At 47.3% G+C, this 19,140-nt stretch overlaps 1 protein-coding gene across 1 annotated transcript; it reads right to left on the reverse strand.

The window, feature by feature from the left end:
- Positions 1 to 2,036: 2,036 nt before the first annotated feature.
- On the reverse strand, positions 2,037 to 13,381 carry LOC147006430 (uncharacterized). The gene is made up of 2 exons (XM_085868824.1): positions 12,608 to 13,381; positions 2,037 to 2,896 (listed from the first exon to the last, which is right to left on the reverse strand). Exons 1-2 carry the CDS (start codon positions 13,248 to 13,250, stop codon positions 2,652 to 2,654), a joined length of 888 nt encoding a protein of 295 aa, XP_085724950.1. The 5' UTR covers positions 13,251 to 13,381; the 3' UTR covers positions 2,037 to 2,651.
- Between the last annotated feature and the right edge of the window lie 5,759 nt (positions 13,382 to 19,140).

Here is a 19,140-nt window from a genome sequence, read left to right on the forward strand (position 1 = left end):
CAAATTACCTGAGGTATGATAATACTGTTCAAGCCCCTCTTCTGAAATAAATTTTCGAATCTATGGTTGTCCTTGGTTGTAGCATTAGGAAGGGCCACAAACAGCGGTGAGACCATGGACCAAGAAGCACACCGTGAGCATTGATGTACCCTCGTGAGTTTTCGGAGATTCAAATTAGCACTTGGAGTCTCCAGTGGATGCTGAAGTGCTCAGTGAGCCACATCGTACTTGTGCCTTTCCGTGTGGATTGGAAGGCCTGCGTTCCACGTCACTCATTTATGCCACAGGTAGTTGTGTGTGCAATCAATACATGTTGGAGATCCTCCGGCATACCCCGACGTCGTCGCAGAAAGTCGATGAAGTGAGCATTCAAAAAGATTTCTGAGCTCCAATTTGTGTTGGCAATGGCATCGTGCTCATCATCCTCGTCGAATGGCAGAGTTAGTCTTTCATTTGATTCGTTCTTTGCGTTCCGTTGATTGATGTACTTGAAATGGCTTTGAAGCACATGCACCCATCCCTGGAGCCTTTGTAGACTGCCTTATTCAATGCATTTTTGGTTGACCTTTCCGTGATCGCACGCACCATGTGGAATGGAGGAAGCTGTGCAGCCGAGAAGATGGCTCACTGGTGCGGATAAGATTGTCGCCTTTTTTCTCAAAGGTTCATATTGCATGCAATTTTGTTTCCAGTAAATACTGTTGTCGTTCTCGGAACCGCATGCATACAACAGGCAGTGGTCCCAAAGACAGTTATTCCATTATTATACGTGGAGATAGTCCCTTCCCTTTTGTCTCGGTGAACGTCTCATCTCCTCGGCCAGCGAAGCTGCGATCGAGCAGGTAAGGGGAATGTTGGACAGTGCGGGCCACGTTGGCACGTGCGGAGCGGGCGCGTTGATCGGCGCTGGTCAGACGCCCGAGCGGACATGCGGGACCCTCGGCCGGTCGCCAGGGCACGGCCCGGGGTTTTTGCGGGACGATTCGCGCACCAATTTTAGTGTGGACGATTCGTGTGGGTGTCGTGGGGTCGGAGCGGAATATTTTCGCTGTCTGAGATGACCTTGCAGGAAATGGAGTGGTGCGGTTTCCGGCCAAAGTTAGCAGGCCGCGTGAGGGGTCCGGGCTAATCGGAGCGCCCGATTCAGAAGATCACGCTTCGCTTCGGGGTGGCCCCCCGCCCCGCAAGTCCTATAAAGGTCAGAGCGGTCCCTCCGCCTCTCTCTCTCTCTCTCTCTCTCTCTCTCTCTCTCTCTCTCTCTCTCTCTCTCTCTCTCTCTCTCTCTCTCTCTCTCTCTCTCTCTCTCTCTCTCTCTCTCTCTCTCTCTCTCGCCTCACCCTCATCTCTCTGCCCGACACGGTTACGACCCGCCTCCTGCTGCCTGGACTCCGCCTCCTCGTCTCCACCCACACGATGTTGACCCCACCCGCCTACCACTCCATCCACGCACTCTGGACCCCGCCCCTTCTCCACTCAAGCCCCTCCTTCACGAACACGGTTTCCACACTCGCTGCTGAAGCCAGAGACGATGCGCCAGCTGTCGGGTACCGCACCCCCCCTCGAAATGTATTGGTGGCGCGTTCGTGAAATCAAGTACAAAGGTACCGAGATCATAGCCTCAACTCCTCTCCCTTCTTGTTTCAATGTTCCCTCTTCATCGGGTTTTCTGTGTCTGTGTCTGTATCTGTGTCTGTGTGTGTCCCGGCACCTGTCTGCTTTAGTAAGACTGCAGAAGATCATTATTATTTTCGCATTAAGTCTGCTCTGTGTCCCCTTTTATAAGTTGCTTGTATTAAAGTTAAAATATAAGTTTTATAAGTTAAAAAAATTATTAAGTCAGAGATGTGATCAAAGTCATGACGTGAGGGAAGCAATAAAGGAGAATTAAGAGAATGGTGAAAAGAAACGTTGTAACAGTGGGACGTTTTAGACACGGGATGAAGGAAAGGTCGAACTGAAAACAGCTTTTTGAAGAAGAAGAATGAATTATGACACAATACAGAGAACCACACGTGTGAAAGAGGAAGTTTGCAACATTTTGAAAGAGAATTTTTTTATTTTTTGGTAAAGATTACGGATGATTCGACAAAGGAAAGGTTGATGAAAAATCGTGAAGGTGTTTGGTGAATGTGCGTCGGCAAAAGTAGACGGTCGATCGGCAGAAGGAGGAAGAAGAGTCAGTAGAGTTAATCACGTGGTTACGTGGGGTATCACGTGAGGGAAAAGGTATTTTTTTTGTTCTATTTTTTTTATATTTTAAGATATGAAACATGAAAATAGTTGAAAGGGATAGAAGGAGGGTGGAGGGAAAAGTGGAGAACATACAAACTGATGGTAATTTGGAGACAATGCAATAAACACGATTGTGCACACAAATGGGAAGAGGGGGAGGCCTCAAGGAAACTCGATATGAAGAAGACGAAAGCTGAACAACTCACACAAGTTTTAACCCAAGACCGAAGTAGAGACACACAGTAAACACAGAGATAACAAAATGCCAGGAAAAACGAGCAAAAATGACCGGAAGACATATCTTTCAGAAAGTCGGCAACATCCTGAAGAGGAACCAGCACCCTCGCTCAACAACCGGAACCGGAAGTCTCAACCAGAAGTTCAAGAACTGGAACCGGAAGTTCAGTCTTGAGTTTAATTTACTCGCGTTTCCGTTGGTTTTGCTGACAAATGTGTTGAGCGTCCAGGAGGTACTGTTGAAGTCGCCAGCGTCCCCCTTTAGTTTTTTCGTCTTTCCGTTCTTGTTCTTGACCTCGGTGTTGAGTTGGTAGTCCAGCTTGCTGCTGTTTCATAACATTTTGGGTGATTGGGAGTTGGATTTGCTGAGATGCACTTGAGGAAGACAGTGGTCTTGCACCATGGCCTGTTGGCTCCATCACTTGTTCTGAGGGACAAACCAATTTAAACTCCAATCAGTTCGTCCTTGTCACACACCCAACCTGCACACAAAATTTCATCCGGATCCGTCCACAACTTTTTGAGAGATGGTGCTCCATATTAGTTTTGCCCCGTCTCTCAATGGTGAAGAATCAATTAAAAAATGATCAGATCCGTATCCGGATTCGGATCTTCACCAAAATTGAAGCAATTTTTCCTTGTCACACACTCAACGTGTCCACCAAGTTTCGTCCGAATCCGTTCGCAACTTTTTGAGACATCGTGCCATATATCATTTTTTAGCCCTGTCCATCAATGGTGAAGAATCACTAAAAAAATTCTAGTAGATGGATCCGAATCTGGATCTTCACCAAAATCTAATCAGTTCGTCCTTGTCACACTCCAAACCTACGCACAAAACTTCATCTGGATCCGTCCACAACTTTATGAGATATCCTGCACACAGACAGACAGACAGACAGACAAACAGACATACAGACAGACAGAGAGGGGTGAAAACAAAACCTCCTTCACCTTCGGTGGCAGAGGTAACAAGAAATAAAGCAATCAGAGATTGCAGACCCTTGTCAGGACTTGTTTTGTGTGGTGTTTGTGTAGTTTTGTGTGGTGTATTTTGTGTGTAGTTTGTGTGTAGTTTGTGTGCTGGTGTGATACGTTATTAATAAGAGACATAATTACAACTGACACTTTATAACCGGGTACCAAGACGTCCCGCTTTGATCGCACACCTGACCCTGACCCATGACGTTTTTCATTATTATCCAATTGAATTCAGAATGGGATTAAAATAAATTAAATTCAAATCAAATGGAAGTCCAAATAGGTTCAGTTCTGTAATGGAGTGATCAGAAGGAACCCAAACAAGGAAAAAGAAAAGATGGTCATCAGGAGGAACCTGGATAGGATTCACATTTCAGCTGCTCCTCTGCTTCCCTCAAACCCATTCAGGTATAGCCAAGTGAGCCTCATTCAAAAAAGAGAAAAATAAAAAATAACCAAGATCAAGAAAATTAAATAATTCTGGCTGACAGGCCATGCGTCCGATCAATTTAAAACACGTATTCCCCATCACTACGAGATCAAAATTGCGAAGTCTCACATTGATTGATTAAGCAGTTCCAGAGAAAACATTATTCAATGTTTCTTCAATCCAATATGGCTGCCAAACCATGCGACCTATCAATTACTCCTTAAACTTGTACACCCATGGCTTGGGGAACATTGATGTGAAGTTTCCCCTTGATCTGTCCAGCCATTCTGGAGAAGTTTTTTTTCCTAGGTTTTAGGGTGAATCCAACATAGCTGCCAGGCCATGTGACCTGTGACGTCATACGTGTGAATCTTTTGTTCCTCATGGATAGGCGGTCATACTGATAAAATTTTGCCTCGATCTGTGCAGCCACTTCAGAGAAGATTTTTTGAAGGTTTAAAAAACAAATTAAACAATATAGCTGCCGAATCACGTGACCGATGACTCACCATTGATTTTTTTTCCCCCCTGTGGACTATTTTACCCCGAGATGACCCTCAAAAATTTTCATACTGATCAGATATAGCGTTCTTCATGTGCAATTATGACATCATAATGAAGGCACCTATCACGTCACAAAAATCGCACTTATTTCCCATGAGGAGTACTTGCCATGTGCCAAATTTAAAAATTTCCCTTGGTGTGGTTGCAGAGATACAGATCAATAAAACATTCGCATGAGTAGTCGCTCCTCTGGTGAAAATTTCGTCTCAATCTGACAAGCGGTTGTGGAGAAAAACCATGAAAGTTCTGTGTGGACAAACAAGCAAACAAATAAACAAGAAAAACACCTCGTGCAGAGCAGGATACTTGCAAAATGCACCCCCCCCCTCACCAAAGGTTGCCATGGATACATCAAATTGTCAATTTCATTAAGATTAAAATTGACAATCTTAATCAAAGCTCAGGTCAATAAGATGAAAACTGATTCTTTTCCAAATTGAAATTGATGATTTTAGAAGTTTGACAACACATACATAAAAACTTTTATATATGTGGAGTGTGACGAGCACTCCCCCGAACTCCATCGGACATCGTCCGACACAAAAACGTCACCTCCAACACACAGAGGCCTCGGCCCAGCGACCATGTCAAACACAAAGATTACATGGTCAACATCAGTTGAACATCAAACGGAGCTGTCGATCCGGATTTCGGCCTGATTTGCCCTCATCAGGGTGGCATACCAATAACTATCTGACCAATGATGACCACATTCATCGTTTATACACGAGATGCACCTCCTCACTGTTATGGAGCGAATCACCGCAGATTATGTCTCATACGGTAAAACCGCATCATCAGCAAAGAACAACCGTTTGTCTGCCACCCAGATGATTGTTCCCGCTGATGCAAACCATTCAACCAGAAGGCACATGATGTGACCGGCGGGTAAATCAAAACATGTGGAGTGTGACGAACTGTGACGACGAGCCTATCACTCAATGGTGATGAGGGTAAATCTGTGATGGCTAAGTGCATGGTCCATTGACTCAGCTTCAGCGTGGGTGATTCCAATAATCTTCGAAGGCCTTGGTTTCCACGGCGTCAAGCTGAGCGAGGTGCGAGACAGGGGAGCTACCCCAGAGGAGAGAGCAGCACTCCATCAAGCTGCGGATGAAGGCCTTGGAGGTGAATAGGAGTTCAGGTGTGCCAAAGAAAGACTTTGTACGACGGAGGATGCTCAGTCGGCGACTGGCTTTGAAGGCCAAATTTAAAATGTAGTTTGCCTAAGAAAGATCATGCCTGAAACTGAGACTCAGGAGTTGAATGATGGAAAATCCTCAAAATAATTGTTAAGAAAGTAGATGGGAGGGTTTGCCAGACGGTCCTTTCAGAGACAGATAGCGAGAGTGTGAGATTTGTCAGGATTGAAAAACATGTTGCAAGTGTTTGACGAGTTTTTTGTTTTTTTTCAAGGCTTGAAGAGTGGAAAGAGCACAACCTGCCTGTCTGAAGGATAAGGGATGTCACGGCATATGATGGAGTCATCAGCAAAGAGATAAAGAGGATTTTCCAGAGTCAGAGATCATTGATGGAGATCAGGAATCGGGCGGATAGGGCCTGAACACTGCCTTGGGGCACTCCACCCTTGACAGGGAGAGGATATGAAAGATTTCCGTTGAGAGCCACTCATTGGTTCCAAGAATAGAAGAAGTCAGAAAGCCATGTGTGGAGATGGCCTTGGATACCATAGGCAGAGTTTGGAAAGTAAGGCAGGATGCCAAACTGTATCAAAAAGATGAGATATGTCCAGAGAGATGGCCCTCATCTCATGTCTGACATTGAGGACCTGCATCCATTGTTGGGTGTGTTGAAGCAGCATGTCCAAGGTGGAGTGACCTGGTCTGAATCTGAAATGGTGATCTGAGATGAGGTTGTTGGACAAAAGGAGAGATTTCATATCAACTGTGATGATGGATTGCATGACCTTGTTGATGATTGGAAGTAAGCTGATATGTTTGCAGTTGAGGGGATCCGTTTTCGCACCTCTTTTATGTAGTGCAGTGATGTTGGCTGATTTCCAAGCAGATGGAAGATAACCGAGGGCAAATGGAGGGTGAAAAGGGCCGAGAGAGGAAGTGCAAGAGCAGCAGAGTAGGTTTTTGGGGCACGTGAGCTGATGCTGTCCGGTCCAGTAGCAGAGTTAGAGTCGAGGGATGACAGAAACTTTTCAACATTCTGAGGTACAAAAAATACAGTCCAGAAGCAGTTGGATACCATGGAAAAGGGTGGGTACAGAGAGTGATGGGTTGGGGACACAAGATTTGGAAGCAAACACAGAATTGAGGTATTCGACCTTCTCACGAGTGGAGTCAGCTGTGGGGCCATTTGAAGAGAAGGAGGGATGGATGGGAGCATACACCAGACACAGACTTAACAAGGTGCCACCAGGTTTTAGAGTGAGACAAGTTTTAAAGTTCATTCTTGAGATTGGACACGTGTTATTTTCTGGCTCTCGTGAGAGTAGACACACACTTGTTGCGGGCTTTGTAGAATAATCTGAGGGTGCCTTCTGTTGGATTTGCCTTCCAAGAGGAGAATGCAAATTGTTTTAAGGCAACAATCTCAACACAAGATCCGGATGATCAAGGGCTGGAGGATCCAGATGACCAGATAACCAAAGATAACTGAGTTATTGATGTAAAGGGCAACTCCTCTGCAGGGGCGTGGTTCAGGCCTATCAAACAACTGGGGAGAGCCATGAACACGTCCTGTGGGAAGGATTCTGTGAAACAGATAATGTCTGGTTTATCGGCAGCAACCTGGATTGAGACATGTCAGGTTGGAGTGGAGGTCCACACAGTTTGAGATGGGGGGAAGCCTTTAAGACCCCAAAGATCCTTCAGAACCCTAAGAAACCCGAGACACTTAAGACCCCAAAGGCCTTGTCGACCTGATAGACCCTGTTAGAACCCTAAGACCCCCAAGACCCAGGGATGGTATATTGCCCAATCATCTATCTATAATTCCAGCAATCTCTGTGTGTGTGCGTGTGTGTGTGTGTGTGTGTGTGTGTGTGTGTGTGTGTGTGTGTGTGTGTGTGTGTGTGTGTGTGTGTGTGTGTGTGTGTGTGTGTTTTGTGTGTGTGCCTGTGACCGCTGTTTCTCGACAACCGCTGGTCCGATCTCATTGAAACTTGCCAGGAATATTGCTGGGGACCTGAGGATGTGCCTTTTCAAGGTTTGATATTCTTACGTCTGAGGGGGGGGGTATGCATTCAAAGGGTAATTAGGATGTTTAATTAGGTATGCCATGCTGTTCGAGTTGTACCAGGATCTCGATGTAATAAGAAGCAATTCAGTGGTGATAAGTTGTCTAGTAAATGTCCATTTCTTTAAGGGGGAAATGATAATTGTCACGTAATTAGATAGGGAGACGGGTTAGGGTAAGTGTGTCTGCGTAAACCCTTTTAGTATTCCCTGGAGGCTTGCCGTGACGTAACAGGACAGTGCTGCGGATGGCTCCGCCCTTTGATCACGATTGGCGGAAGGAGATGGCGGAGGGCCAATAAAACGGCTCGATTGGAAGTGACGAGGACTCGAGTATAAAAAGGTTCTGTTCGGGAAAAGAAATGGAAGAGGAGTCATAAAAAGAAAGCGTCTGATCGAGGCTGTTGGTCTCGGAGTGCGCTCTCTTGTTGCGCTGGTTCGTTCCTCGATTCGTCGTGTCTCGTGGCCTAGCTGTGCCTCGTGCCTCACCTCGGTTGGCTCTGGAGTTCTGCTGGCTCGGAGTACGGGACCGAACGGCGGGCGGACCTGCCTCCCTCTCCTGTTCGCATCTTGGCGCCAGAACTGGCTCCCTGGCGGCTGTGAGCGGTCTTGGGCCTAGACCAGGAGGTCGACACCAGACGAGCGCGACGCCAGCTCGTCCGGCGCCAATCCAGGGACTGTTGCGTCGACACCACGGGCCAGCCTGACCACCTACATTGTGTGTGTGTGTGTGTGTGTGTGTGTGTGTGTGTGTGTGTGTGTGTGTGTGTGTGTGTGTGTGTGTGTGTGTGTGTGTGTGTGTGTGTGTGTGTGTGTGTGTGTGTGTGTGTGTACCTGGTGCCTTAGAGGGTTATAGATTTGTATATCCATTGGAATAGTTTGTGTTTTCCCCACGCCCGAACCCACACCACCATCCCGTCGAATCGCCCCAGATCCCTCCTCTTGCCGAGTCTTATTATTATTTCTGATTAGAGAAATAAACATTATTAACTCAGTGAAAAGCGACTCGTGCCACCTCCTCGTCCCATTTGCTGTAGAGCGATTAAAACCGCCATCTTTGGGTTATAAAAAATAAACCGCCTCCATCGTTTCGGCTCATTCTACGTTGGCGGGACTGTTCAAGTCCCGTGGACGTCACAATATTAATCAGACAAGTGCTTCCCAAGTTATGGCCATTTATTTACCAAACCAATGAGAAGACACGCTGTTGCGTGGGCGTGGCCGATGGGGAAGGGAAGCTCAGCCGCGTTCGCCATTACGGATTACAACGTACGGACTTCCGGATAATGATGACTTCGTGTATTCTAATAATTTCTCGATTTCTTATGCGCATTTATAGATAAACACAATGCCCCAAGTTATGATCGTTTTCATATTAGACGGTGTATAAATTTCGGTAACATCAGAGTGCTGGTATGCTCTGAACAAGGAAGTAAATTTTTTTCTCTCTCTTCTCTTTTTGTTTTTCCTTGCCACGACATTGCGAAAAGGTAAAATACGTTGGCGCTAATTGAATAATTGGGTATTAAAACTAAATTGCGAATAATCGTAACTGCGAATAATATTCGAACTTCTGGGCAACGCACGTACGGACACTCGAGAGTGAAGAAACGGCCTGCATGGTTGTTGTTTGTTGCTCGCGGTTTGAATGTTTTTTATTTTTATTTATTTATTTATTTATTTATTTTTTACAGGCACGTACTAGTGTTCCAAATTTGCAGATGAATTGAGTGACTTTGATACTAGATTTGATGTTCCAAGGAACCGAATAAAAAGTGAAACTCCCTGTGAGGATCTGGATGCTCAAGCATGTGCCATTCCGGTAATTTGTGAATTCAATATCGTGGAGTGCTTCGAGGGGTTGAGTAAATGGAAGGCTTGTGGTCCAGACGGCATCATCAAGTCTTGCATCAAGATTGCTGTTTTGAGCTTGGTAAAGTTTTAAATCGATTGTTTCAGTTACATTTACCTCCTCACACTGTTCCTATTTGTTAGAAAGAGTCCATCAATATTGCCGTTGCAAAAAAATTCCACTCAGGCAGCTCAATGACCAGAGAGAGACCTGACCACAGATAAAAATGCGAATTAAAATAAAACAAATTATGCGGAAAAAGCAAATGATTTTACACGGCCTGTCATCCGAGTGATTTTGACCACTTACAGGAGGTTGTCAAAGGCCTGAGAAAGGGTGCAGGAAACTGAACTGTTGCATGTTAGTCCTAATGGAGGGGTAGTTCAAAATGTGTGAAGGCCTCAACGAATGGTCTTTAAATTTGGGAATGGGCTTCTGGCATGGATGTGCAAAAATGATGGTATTCAGACCCCCCCCACCTTGTTTTTTTTCAATGAGACCCCCTTTTTCAATCAATTGAACAATGGAAAAACAATTTACTACAATCTCAAAATGATATGTGGCTCAGGAGGTGGTTAAATAAAAGCATTTAGAGAAGTTTATCATTTCATTTCTGCTCAACAAAGATACTTAAACCAAGAACCAAGTTCCAAGTTATTCTTTGTGAATATACTTGATGGAAATGAATGTTGTAATAATATTAAGTAATTCCCTAAAGTAGAACATGGACAAATATTCGTTGGTTCACTCTTTGAGTACAATGAAAATATGAAAGTGAAGAAGTGCTTTAATCAGTAAGACTCAATCTTTCATAGTCTCAATTTTACATTTGCTTTCATGGGAGGGGGAGGGGATAGGTGGGGAGGAAATGAGTCTTCTATTTTGAGATTTTGGGCCTTGGGTCAGAAAGTTTTTTCCCCTTTCCCCCATTCATTTGAATGGGTGTCCCAGAAACCCCATTTATCATCTACGTGTGTGTGTGTGTGTGTGTGTGTGTGTGTGTGTGTGTGTGTGTGTGTGTGTGTGTGTGTGTGTGTGTGTGTGTGTGTGTGTGTGTGTGTGTGTGTGTGTGTGTGTGTGCGCGTGCAGGGTTATCGGGATGTGTTTCGGCCCCTCCAAAAAAAAAATCAACATTTGATCTCTTCAAAATGCCAGCAACGTCGGGTACCACTGCTGGTGCAGTCTATACTACTGTTGGGAATTCACGCCCGCCGGCGTGCGAGCGGCCACGTAACTCGAATTGCGGCACGTCACCCACCGGACGGACAATTCTGTCGTGACCCTCTTGGACGAACGCCGGGAACTAGTCACAGGTGGGCCTTTCGGCCTCACCACGATCGTGCCAATCGGCCCCCCGCGTGGGATAGGGTTGTTCGCCAAATTCGACCTACCTAAGTACCCACACGGAGGGTAGACCGGGCGATCGCACCTCGCCGCAGGTCGACTCCGGACATGGGCCACTTAAGCGACCCGTTCCGTACTATCGGGATAACCGAGCGGTGTTATCGTCGACCTCGACGGTTCCGATTAATTATCGGGCGTATTAAGCCCACTACCAACCCTTTACGTGAAGCAAGATGGAGATTCAATTAAAGAAAAGACGAAGCGAAACGGGAAAAACAGTTCAACATAAGGCACATTTATTACGCGTCACACGGAAAGCACACATATACAATTACAACAATTATGCACCAAAAGCAGATGTAACAAAAGAAACACAAAAATGTAGATCTACTACCGACTACGCGAGCACACGGCAACACTTACACAGTTTTACTTTACAGACGGCGCCGACAACACATATACTCAAAAGCAAAAGAAAAGGGCCACCCTCAACGACAAGGGGACAGACGGGGCCTGTGGGCCGCGAGACTGGGTGGGGCCTACCCGTGTCTTGTGATGAGCCGCAAATGTGGCGGCGGTGCTCCGACTCCGCGCTCCTTCGCGGGTTTCGTTGGCACTGCTTGGAGTGGGGTGGGAACGGGGCCCCCTTTTCACACTATCTCAGCGCGGGGGGGGGGGGGGAAAGGGGGGAATTGTTGATGCTCTGGGGAAAGATAGCTGGCTTGCTTGGGTCCCGCGACGAGCAACTCCACTGCGACCTCGACCGCGCTCCCGGCTTCCCCTCTCTGCAGCTCCCCGACAGACTCCGAACCCCGACAGACTCCGACCTCCGACAGACTGACTCTCCTCCAGACCCGACTTGACTGCTGCTGCCACACTCTGCCGCTGCCACACTTCTCCAACTTGCCTTGACTCTTCTCCAACTCCCTTGACCGAAAAACTCTCTGAATTCGCTCCGCGCTCGGCGCTTTATAGTGGTGTAGGAGATCCCATATGCAAATTTCTGGATCAGAACGAGCTCGGGGGTGGAGCCACGCTCGCCCATTGGACGGAGAAAAAGGGGTGTGAATCTCCCCTGATCCTCGAATTTGCATATATCGATTCTACTCCGACGCACCTGGAGGCGGGGCCAAACCGGCCCGCGCTTGCTGATTGGACGGATCAGAAGTGGGCGTGTATCATTCCTGATCCGACTTCTCCTCGGAAAGGCCGCACTTTGTACCCGCGGCTCGGCGCGCGCCCTGTACGAGTCCAGGAGAGCCTGACGCTCGGTGCCCACAAGCGGTGCGGGAATGGCCGCAGAAGGAGAGGCGAAGGTGGTGGAGGGTCCAAAGTGCTGGTCCATGGCCACGGTGACGCTTGGAATGGCGGTGATGCGATGTTTGCGGGAGCGAGCTGTGAAGGTAAAGGTCATGGCTGTTGGCGTTGTTGCTGTTGTGAAGCGGCGTTGTGGTTGGTGGTTGTTGTGTGATGGCGGTTGAGACGTGGTTGGTTCAAAATAAAGATAGAACAGAAAAACGGCTATCTTAAAGGGTCGCAGCCCGAATGAATCACATTTATTCCCTCTAAACAACGGGTTTGGGGCTAACTACACATGTACTTACAGAGATATCTCACCTACGGGACCTGAATGGTGGTTTGCGAATTTCCTCAAACACAACACTACAAACATCCCAGATTAAACAAGTCTGAACACACAAACACACAATCCCCTCCTGGGTGAAAAAGCCGAAGAGAGTGCCAGAGTGGACTGCTCACCTGCTTGTTTAGACATCAAGGTATCCAGAGAAGGTCGGTGAGGCCATCGTTGAGCACCAGCCACGGAACAGCCACTCGGACTCGGATCAAAAAGGTGGTTCTTGCCCTGGGAGTGTGGAGCTGGATCCGAGTTTTCAACCATGGGGAATCTAACCTTGTTCTGACGATTCTGGAGACCCTCGTCCTCACCATGGACTCGCTTCCGCTGGAAGATTAGAATACATTTGTCAACGGTGAATTCCTTGAAACGGCAGAACCACCGCTGACCTTTAACCTCGGGGTGCACACAGTGGTTGCACCGCGGGCACTTTGGGAGTTCGAGGCCTGGGCCTAGTTTCCGTCCTGGGCCTCCTTCTGGGAGTTTGAGGCCTGGGCCTAGTTTCCGTCCTGGGCCTCCTTCTGAGAGTTTGAGGCCTAGGCCTAGTTTCCGTACTGGGCCACCTTTTGGGAGTTCGAGGCCTGTGCCTAGTTTCCGTCCTGGGCCTCCTTCTGGGAGTTTGAGGCCTGGGCCTAGTTTCCGTCCTGGGCCTACGTTTGGGAATTTGAGGCCTAGGCCTAGTTTCCGTCCTGGGCCTCCTTTTACGTTCATGGTTCTCATTGCGTTTGTCGGTCCGAACTGGACACGAAACAAACGGGAGGTCATTTCTCCTGAAAAACCTGAACTTGAACGAATTCTCAACGTCAAACAATCAACGAAACCTCCTCACTCTCACCTTCTCACGAACACCGTCCGTACATCGAGGTCGGCGAACTCCGCTTGTGGAGGAGATGACTGTGATTGGTCGAAGGCAGTGACGTCACTGTCTGGCGACGTCCAATCAGGCAGCGTCACCAATGTTACCAAATAAGGAGTTGTCATGAACAGCATGACTGTGGAAAGGTGCGATTCGCATCATATGACCTCATCATGAGAAGCAATATGAAGGTTTTTGATCCACAAGGAGATGCAAACACGGGGGGAAGGACACTCGGCCCATCAGTACCGTGTGATGTCCACTTTAAACACAATGAACAACGATGAGTCTCCGTGGGGATCGAACCCGGAAACAAGGGATTAAAATACACTCGAACTGTGTATTGACCTCCAGAGATCGATACATATTGCATGTTGTGATATTAATTGGTAGATTGGAAGTGATCAAATGTAATTGGTTCATGAATATTATTCGTGAGGAGAGGGGGAGGTGGTGGGGTTGAACTACTCCAATAGAAATATGGCCTCTACCACCACAATGTCCCCGTGGCTGTTTAACTTAAATCCGCCAATATGGATATACCAGCGATACCCGTGCACATGCACGGGATTAGCAGCACAACATAGCTGGAAGCAGACGACAGACCGTACACGGGGAATGACAAAAATACGCATTGTGCAAAATGCAAATGGTACTATGGAACGCCAAGACTTCCCAAACATTGTCGGCATGTCCGCTTGTGACGGCGAGCCGAGTTTTTAGTGTGCAAGCTTGGTATTATAATCGAGAGACACTGCATACACAATCATCGACAAACTCTGCTCCAGCCAATGGGAGCTCGAGGTGAAGATGATGAGCCGACCAATGGACGTTCGGATGAAGCGTGACGTCATTACGGATGTATAAACTGTCATCCTGGGGTTTCACAAGCAGGGCAAGGCATCGATGTGTGTGTCTCCATCCCTAGGACAGACGGCACCCTGAAACGGTTTACAAATTCCCGCCTAAACTGTGGCTCGCGAGTGCTTTGGCCTTCTTGGACACTCCGTGACACGAGGTTACACCGCGTGCGACCTCATGAATGTGGTTGGTCTGTGGTTCAGCTGCTCCTCACCATTAATAAATTAAAGTTCCCAGGTGTTTCACACGTCGCTTGTGAATGGTGGTCTTCGGCTACGAATGTCCAAGCATGCACAAATGAACATACTAGTTGAACATGAAAAACAGTTTGACTAAATGAAGAGGTTAGCCAAAAATTTCAAATTTGTTTTTACTTATATTAGAGAACTATTTGAATGTATTGTTATGGCTTTGGAAATTCGCAATACACCATAAAGGTTCCTTAGATTAGCTATGCCGGTAAGTGAGTGTTCAGATAGGTCCCCACCGTTGTTTAAAGGGACTTTCTTCGTGTTTACCGGGCTGCGACCCTTTGAGATAGCCGTTTTTCTTTATCTATCGTTATTTTGAGCCACCATTGCAACAAACCTCCACGCAAACAACAACCGCCACCAACTACGCCACAACACCCACCACAACAATCACCAACATCTTCGCCACTACGCCCGCTTACGAACGCCATCCTCCGCGGATCACGGTAAGACGGTTTCCGCACCACGGAAACCGTCCGATAAGGATTGGCAGAACAAAAGCTCTTGCGAAGCCTGTGGGGTTTTTCCCGCCTGTTTTCCCCGCGCTTGGTGTGAAGGAAAGGGGGAGGGCAGCTCGCTGCCGATTGGTGGATGCACGGCGTGAGGCGGTCGGGGTGAGGGAACGCCCCTTTTCGGGAACCTTCTCGAAGGAAGGTGGAGCCGAAAACGGGGAGGAGCGAAGGGCGGAGCCCCGCGCTATATAAGGCAGACCGCACGCGGGGCTCACTCTCTCTTGGTGGTCGAGGTCGAGCTCTCTCTCTCTCCCTCCCTCTCCTCTTGGCGTTGAGCGACCTGTCGGTGAAGGCGCGGGCCGGTGGCGAGTCCGGGCGACGCCTCGGAGGCACGGACGGGAGGCGCCGCAGGCGGGCTGTGGTCGACCTGCGCGTGCGGACGAGGAGAGTGCCCGAGAGGGTTCACCGGCCGCAGAAGGGAGGTTTTCTTTTCTTTGGGCTTTTGTATGTGTGTTTGTGGCGCCAGTCCGTGAAGTAAACCTGTTTAAGTACCTGTACATTTAATGCTATAGTCGGTCGCAACGTCTTTCATTTCTTGCTGTACATATTGCATGACTGGCTTTGCTTGTTTGCGTTATATGTGTAATAAATGTGCTTGTGAAATGTTTCCCGTTCGTTGCGTCCTTCCCCTCTTTTGAAAGTGCCATCTTGAATCGTGGAATGATTGGTAGTGGGTTTTAAACACCCGATAAATAATCTGAACCGTCGAGGTCGGCGATAACACCGCTCGGTTATCCCTGCAGCACGGAACGAACCGCTTAAGCGGTTCGTGTCCGGAGTCGACCTGCGGCGTGGTGCAACCCCTCGGTAGGTTACCCGCGCGGGTATTTAGGTATATCGACATTCGGCGATTCACCCTATTTCGCGCGGGGAGAATGCGGACTGGGTTGTGGTGAGGTGAAACCCCCACCCGTGACTGGCTCCTGGCGGTAGTTCCAAGGAGGGTCACGACTGAATTGTCCGGCCGGTGGGCGACGCGGTCATGATTAGAGTGACGTGGCCGATCGCACGCCAGGCGGGCCAGAATTCGTTACAATATCTTCTAGAACTTCAGCGCTCTGGGTTCAGTATATGGACATGCTGGACATTCTACGCAAATACATGTGGGCAGAGCGCACTGGGAACTGGGCACTACATCTACAGGCCATCCAGGAAATGCCACCTTACGTGGCAGCCTCGGGCCACAACCTGTATGCCAAATCTGCGAGGGTGTATCTGCAGCAGATGTCCAACCTCAAAACTCAACATCCCAATGTCCAACAACGTTTTGATGAGGGGTTCCATGTGGTTCGACGAAGTGATCGCCTGTGGGCAGGTCTTTCATCTGACCTGATCATCGAACAAGTTCTGATGAGACGTTTGAAGACCAGCGGGGGGCTCACATGAGGGCAAGGAATGACAGAGCAACAACGGCTGGTATGGCTACCATCAATGCCTGCCTGTGCAGAAATAAACCAGGCAATGCAGGAGCTCACAGGTGTGAACTACAACACTGGAGAGCAGAAGAAGGACATGACCAAGGCAAGACAATCTCGTGACTGGAAGGACACACTATCAGCTCTTCAGTATTTACAGGAACGGAATCCGTTCAGTAGTGATCCACGTCTGAGGAACATTGCCACTGGAGTTCATGCACACCCCACCGTCAACGTCGATACAGCACATGCTGTAGGAGCCAAAATATTGAAATCTATGGATGGGAAAACACCTGCCGAGTACACATTAAAGAGGAAAGACCAAGTTGTCACCCTCGGCATGAAGTCATCTGTCAAGATTGATGGAGAGCAAGTCCAGGTTGACCCACAACTCCTCTTCCAGAGACTGATCACTGTTGCACAGACAGCAGAAGAACTGGAGTCGGACTTCAAATATAAACTGTGCAGCTATCCACCAGCCCTCTTTGATTCCTCTCTTCAGCTCCGAGAAGCACACGAGCCAGTCTTTGCTGATGCCATCTGGGATCTTCTTGGTTCCGATGTCCCAGCCGATATCTCCAATGATGGGCAACAGCATGTTTTGGATGGCGGGGCACTTGTTCAACGCATTCCATGGTCTCACGGATCTACATACAGAGACATATGCCACCAGTACACTGATTATGTAACGAGGAAGTACGGAGATGCCATAGTCGTGTTTGATGGTTATGAGAGTACCAACACGAAGGACATGACACACCAGAGACGGTCTAAAGGGAATGCTGGCACGACTGTGACACTTACAGCTGACATGCGTCTCACAATGAAGAAGGAACAGTTTCTTGCCAATAGGCAGAATAAACAGCGATTCATTTTTATGTTGCTTGAAGAGCTTCAGAAGAAGAACTGTGAGACACACCATGCCTCAGGGGATGCTGATCTCCTGATTGTACTGAAGGCCGTGCAGTCTGCTACTGTCACCAACACTGTGTTCGTTGGTGATGACACAGACCTCCTCGTCCTCCTATGCTACCATGCAAGCTTAGAATCCCATGACCTCCTCTTTTGTCCCGAGCCAAAGAAGAACACGAAGAAGCCTCGCATCTGGAACATCAAGGCTACAAAGAAAATGATTGGTACAGACATACGCAAGCACATACTGTTTGTACATGCAGTTCTTGGGTGCGACACGACATCTCGTCTTGATGGGATTGGAAAGGAAGCTTCCCTGAAAAAGTTCAAAGCAAACAACACATTCCGTGAGCAGGCCAAGGTTTTTGATACATATCCAGCTTCCGTATGTGATGTGGCAGATGCAGGAGCAAAAAACATTGGTGATAATCTACAACAGAAAGTCAACTGACACCCTGGACACCCTCCGGTATCAGCGGTACTGGGACAAGGTGGCTTGGAGCTCCTCTCACGTGCAACCACAGACGTTACCACCAACATCAGAAGCAGCAAAGTATCACAGCCTGCGCGTGTATCTGCAAGTCCAAGAATGGAAGGGATGTGCAGATGAACTTCTTCCGACAGACTGGGGTTGGCAGAAGTGTGACGAGGGTTTTGTGCCACTTCAGACATCAATAGCTCCAGCTCCTGAAAAGATGTTACGTGTCATTAGGTGCAACTGCCAGGCTGAATGTGGCACCATGAGATGCACATGGAAGAAGCACAGCGTTGAGTGCACTCCAGCTTGTGGAAACTGCAGGGGCTCTGGCTGCACAAACACTCCATGTGACAATGATGAGGATGATGACGACGTTGTCGAGTTCTAACTTTAATACGCTTGATTTTTCTCAACATGTCTTGTAAGTTTATAATGGATGTAGTTTCTGAGTTTAATGCGAATTTTCATTTTCATTTCGAAACCTTCGTCAGGCAGATGTGATTGCCCCGAGTGGAATTGTGAATTTTGTCACGTGTCAATGATTTACATAATTATATTGTATTGCCATAGACTTGATTTCATCTTGCGTCTTCAACATTTCTTATTTTTTTTGGTCCAGGAGCCAAAATCAGTATCAGGTGCAAAAAAAATTTTTGGGACAAAAAATTGACATTTTTGGACAAAAAAGCTATAATTTTTTTTTTTTACTCTCAATACATTTCACTTTTTTATAATTATTCTTGTATATCAATATACTGACCATAACTAGAAACAATTAGAATGCAGAAAAACATATATTTACATATTAAAATATCAATCTTTACAATTTTCTCATTTTCCCCGAAGCCGGGTGGCGGCGGCCATATTGGATTTCCATGATTTCAGGACTTTCCCCCCTGGAGAATCCCTTAGGACTTTTTTTCTGTCACTGAGGACATATCCAGGAATCAAAATCTGTTGAGTTTGCTTTTGTTGCAATTTGTGGGAGGTCATCCGACATTTTGACTTTACTAATTGAGGTGTCATTAAACTCTGAATGTCAGTTCTCTCCATGCCAGCAATCTGCCAGTCGGTGTTTGTAACCATGTTTTGGTCATGTGCTCACTTCTGGGGCTTTTAAAGTGAGACATTTGGAAATACACAATGCATACAGATGCTAGATTTCTGGGCCTTGACAAAAGTAGGTTGAAACTTCATCTTATTGTCTTTCTTAGTAATTTTACATTATTCTTTCCTGTTTACTTTCTTTCCTGAAAAATTGCTTAGTATCAATGACCAGGAAAGGGTGAATTTTTTTTTCTATTGTGATCCATATATCATCCAGCGTTCAGCATTGTGTGAATAATTATCAGATTTCACAAATTTGATGC

This window comes from Eptatretus burgeri, unplaced genomic scaffold (genome assembly GCF_056783735.1).
Source record: "Eptatretus burgeri isolate ZD-2024b unplaced genomic scaffold, Ebu_testis_v1 Ebu_testis_scaffold_3177, whole genome shotgun sequence".
Taxonomy (NCBI): domain Eukaryota; kingdom Metazoa; phylum Chordata; class Myxini; order Myxiniformes; family Myxinidae; genus Eptatretus; species Eptatretus burgeri.

What these genes read in the sequence shown, in the direction of transcription:
- LOC147006430 (XM_085868824.1), bottom strand. Translation starts at nt 13,250, where the DNA reads ATGACCTCCCGTTTGTTTCGTGTCCAGTTCGGACCGACAAACGCAATG. An exon ending in CTTGATGTCTAAACAAGCAG is followed by an intron (nt 2,897 to 12,607) that starts GTGAGCAGTCCA and finishes TTTGTCCCTCAG; the next exon opens with AACAAGTGATGGAGCCAACA.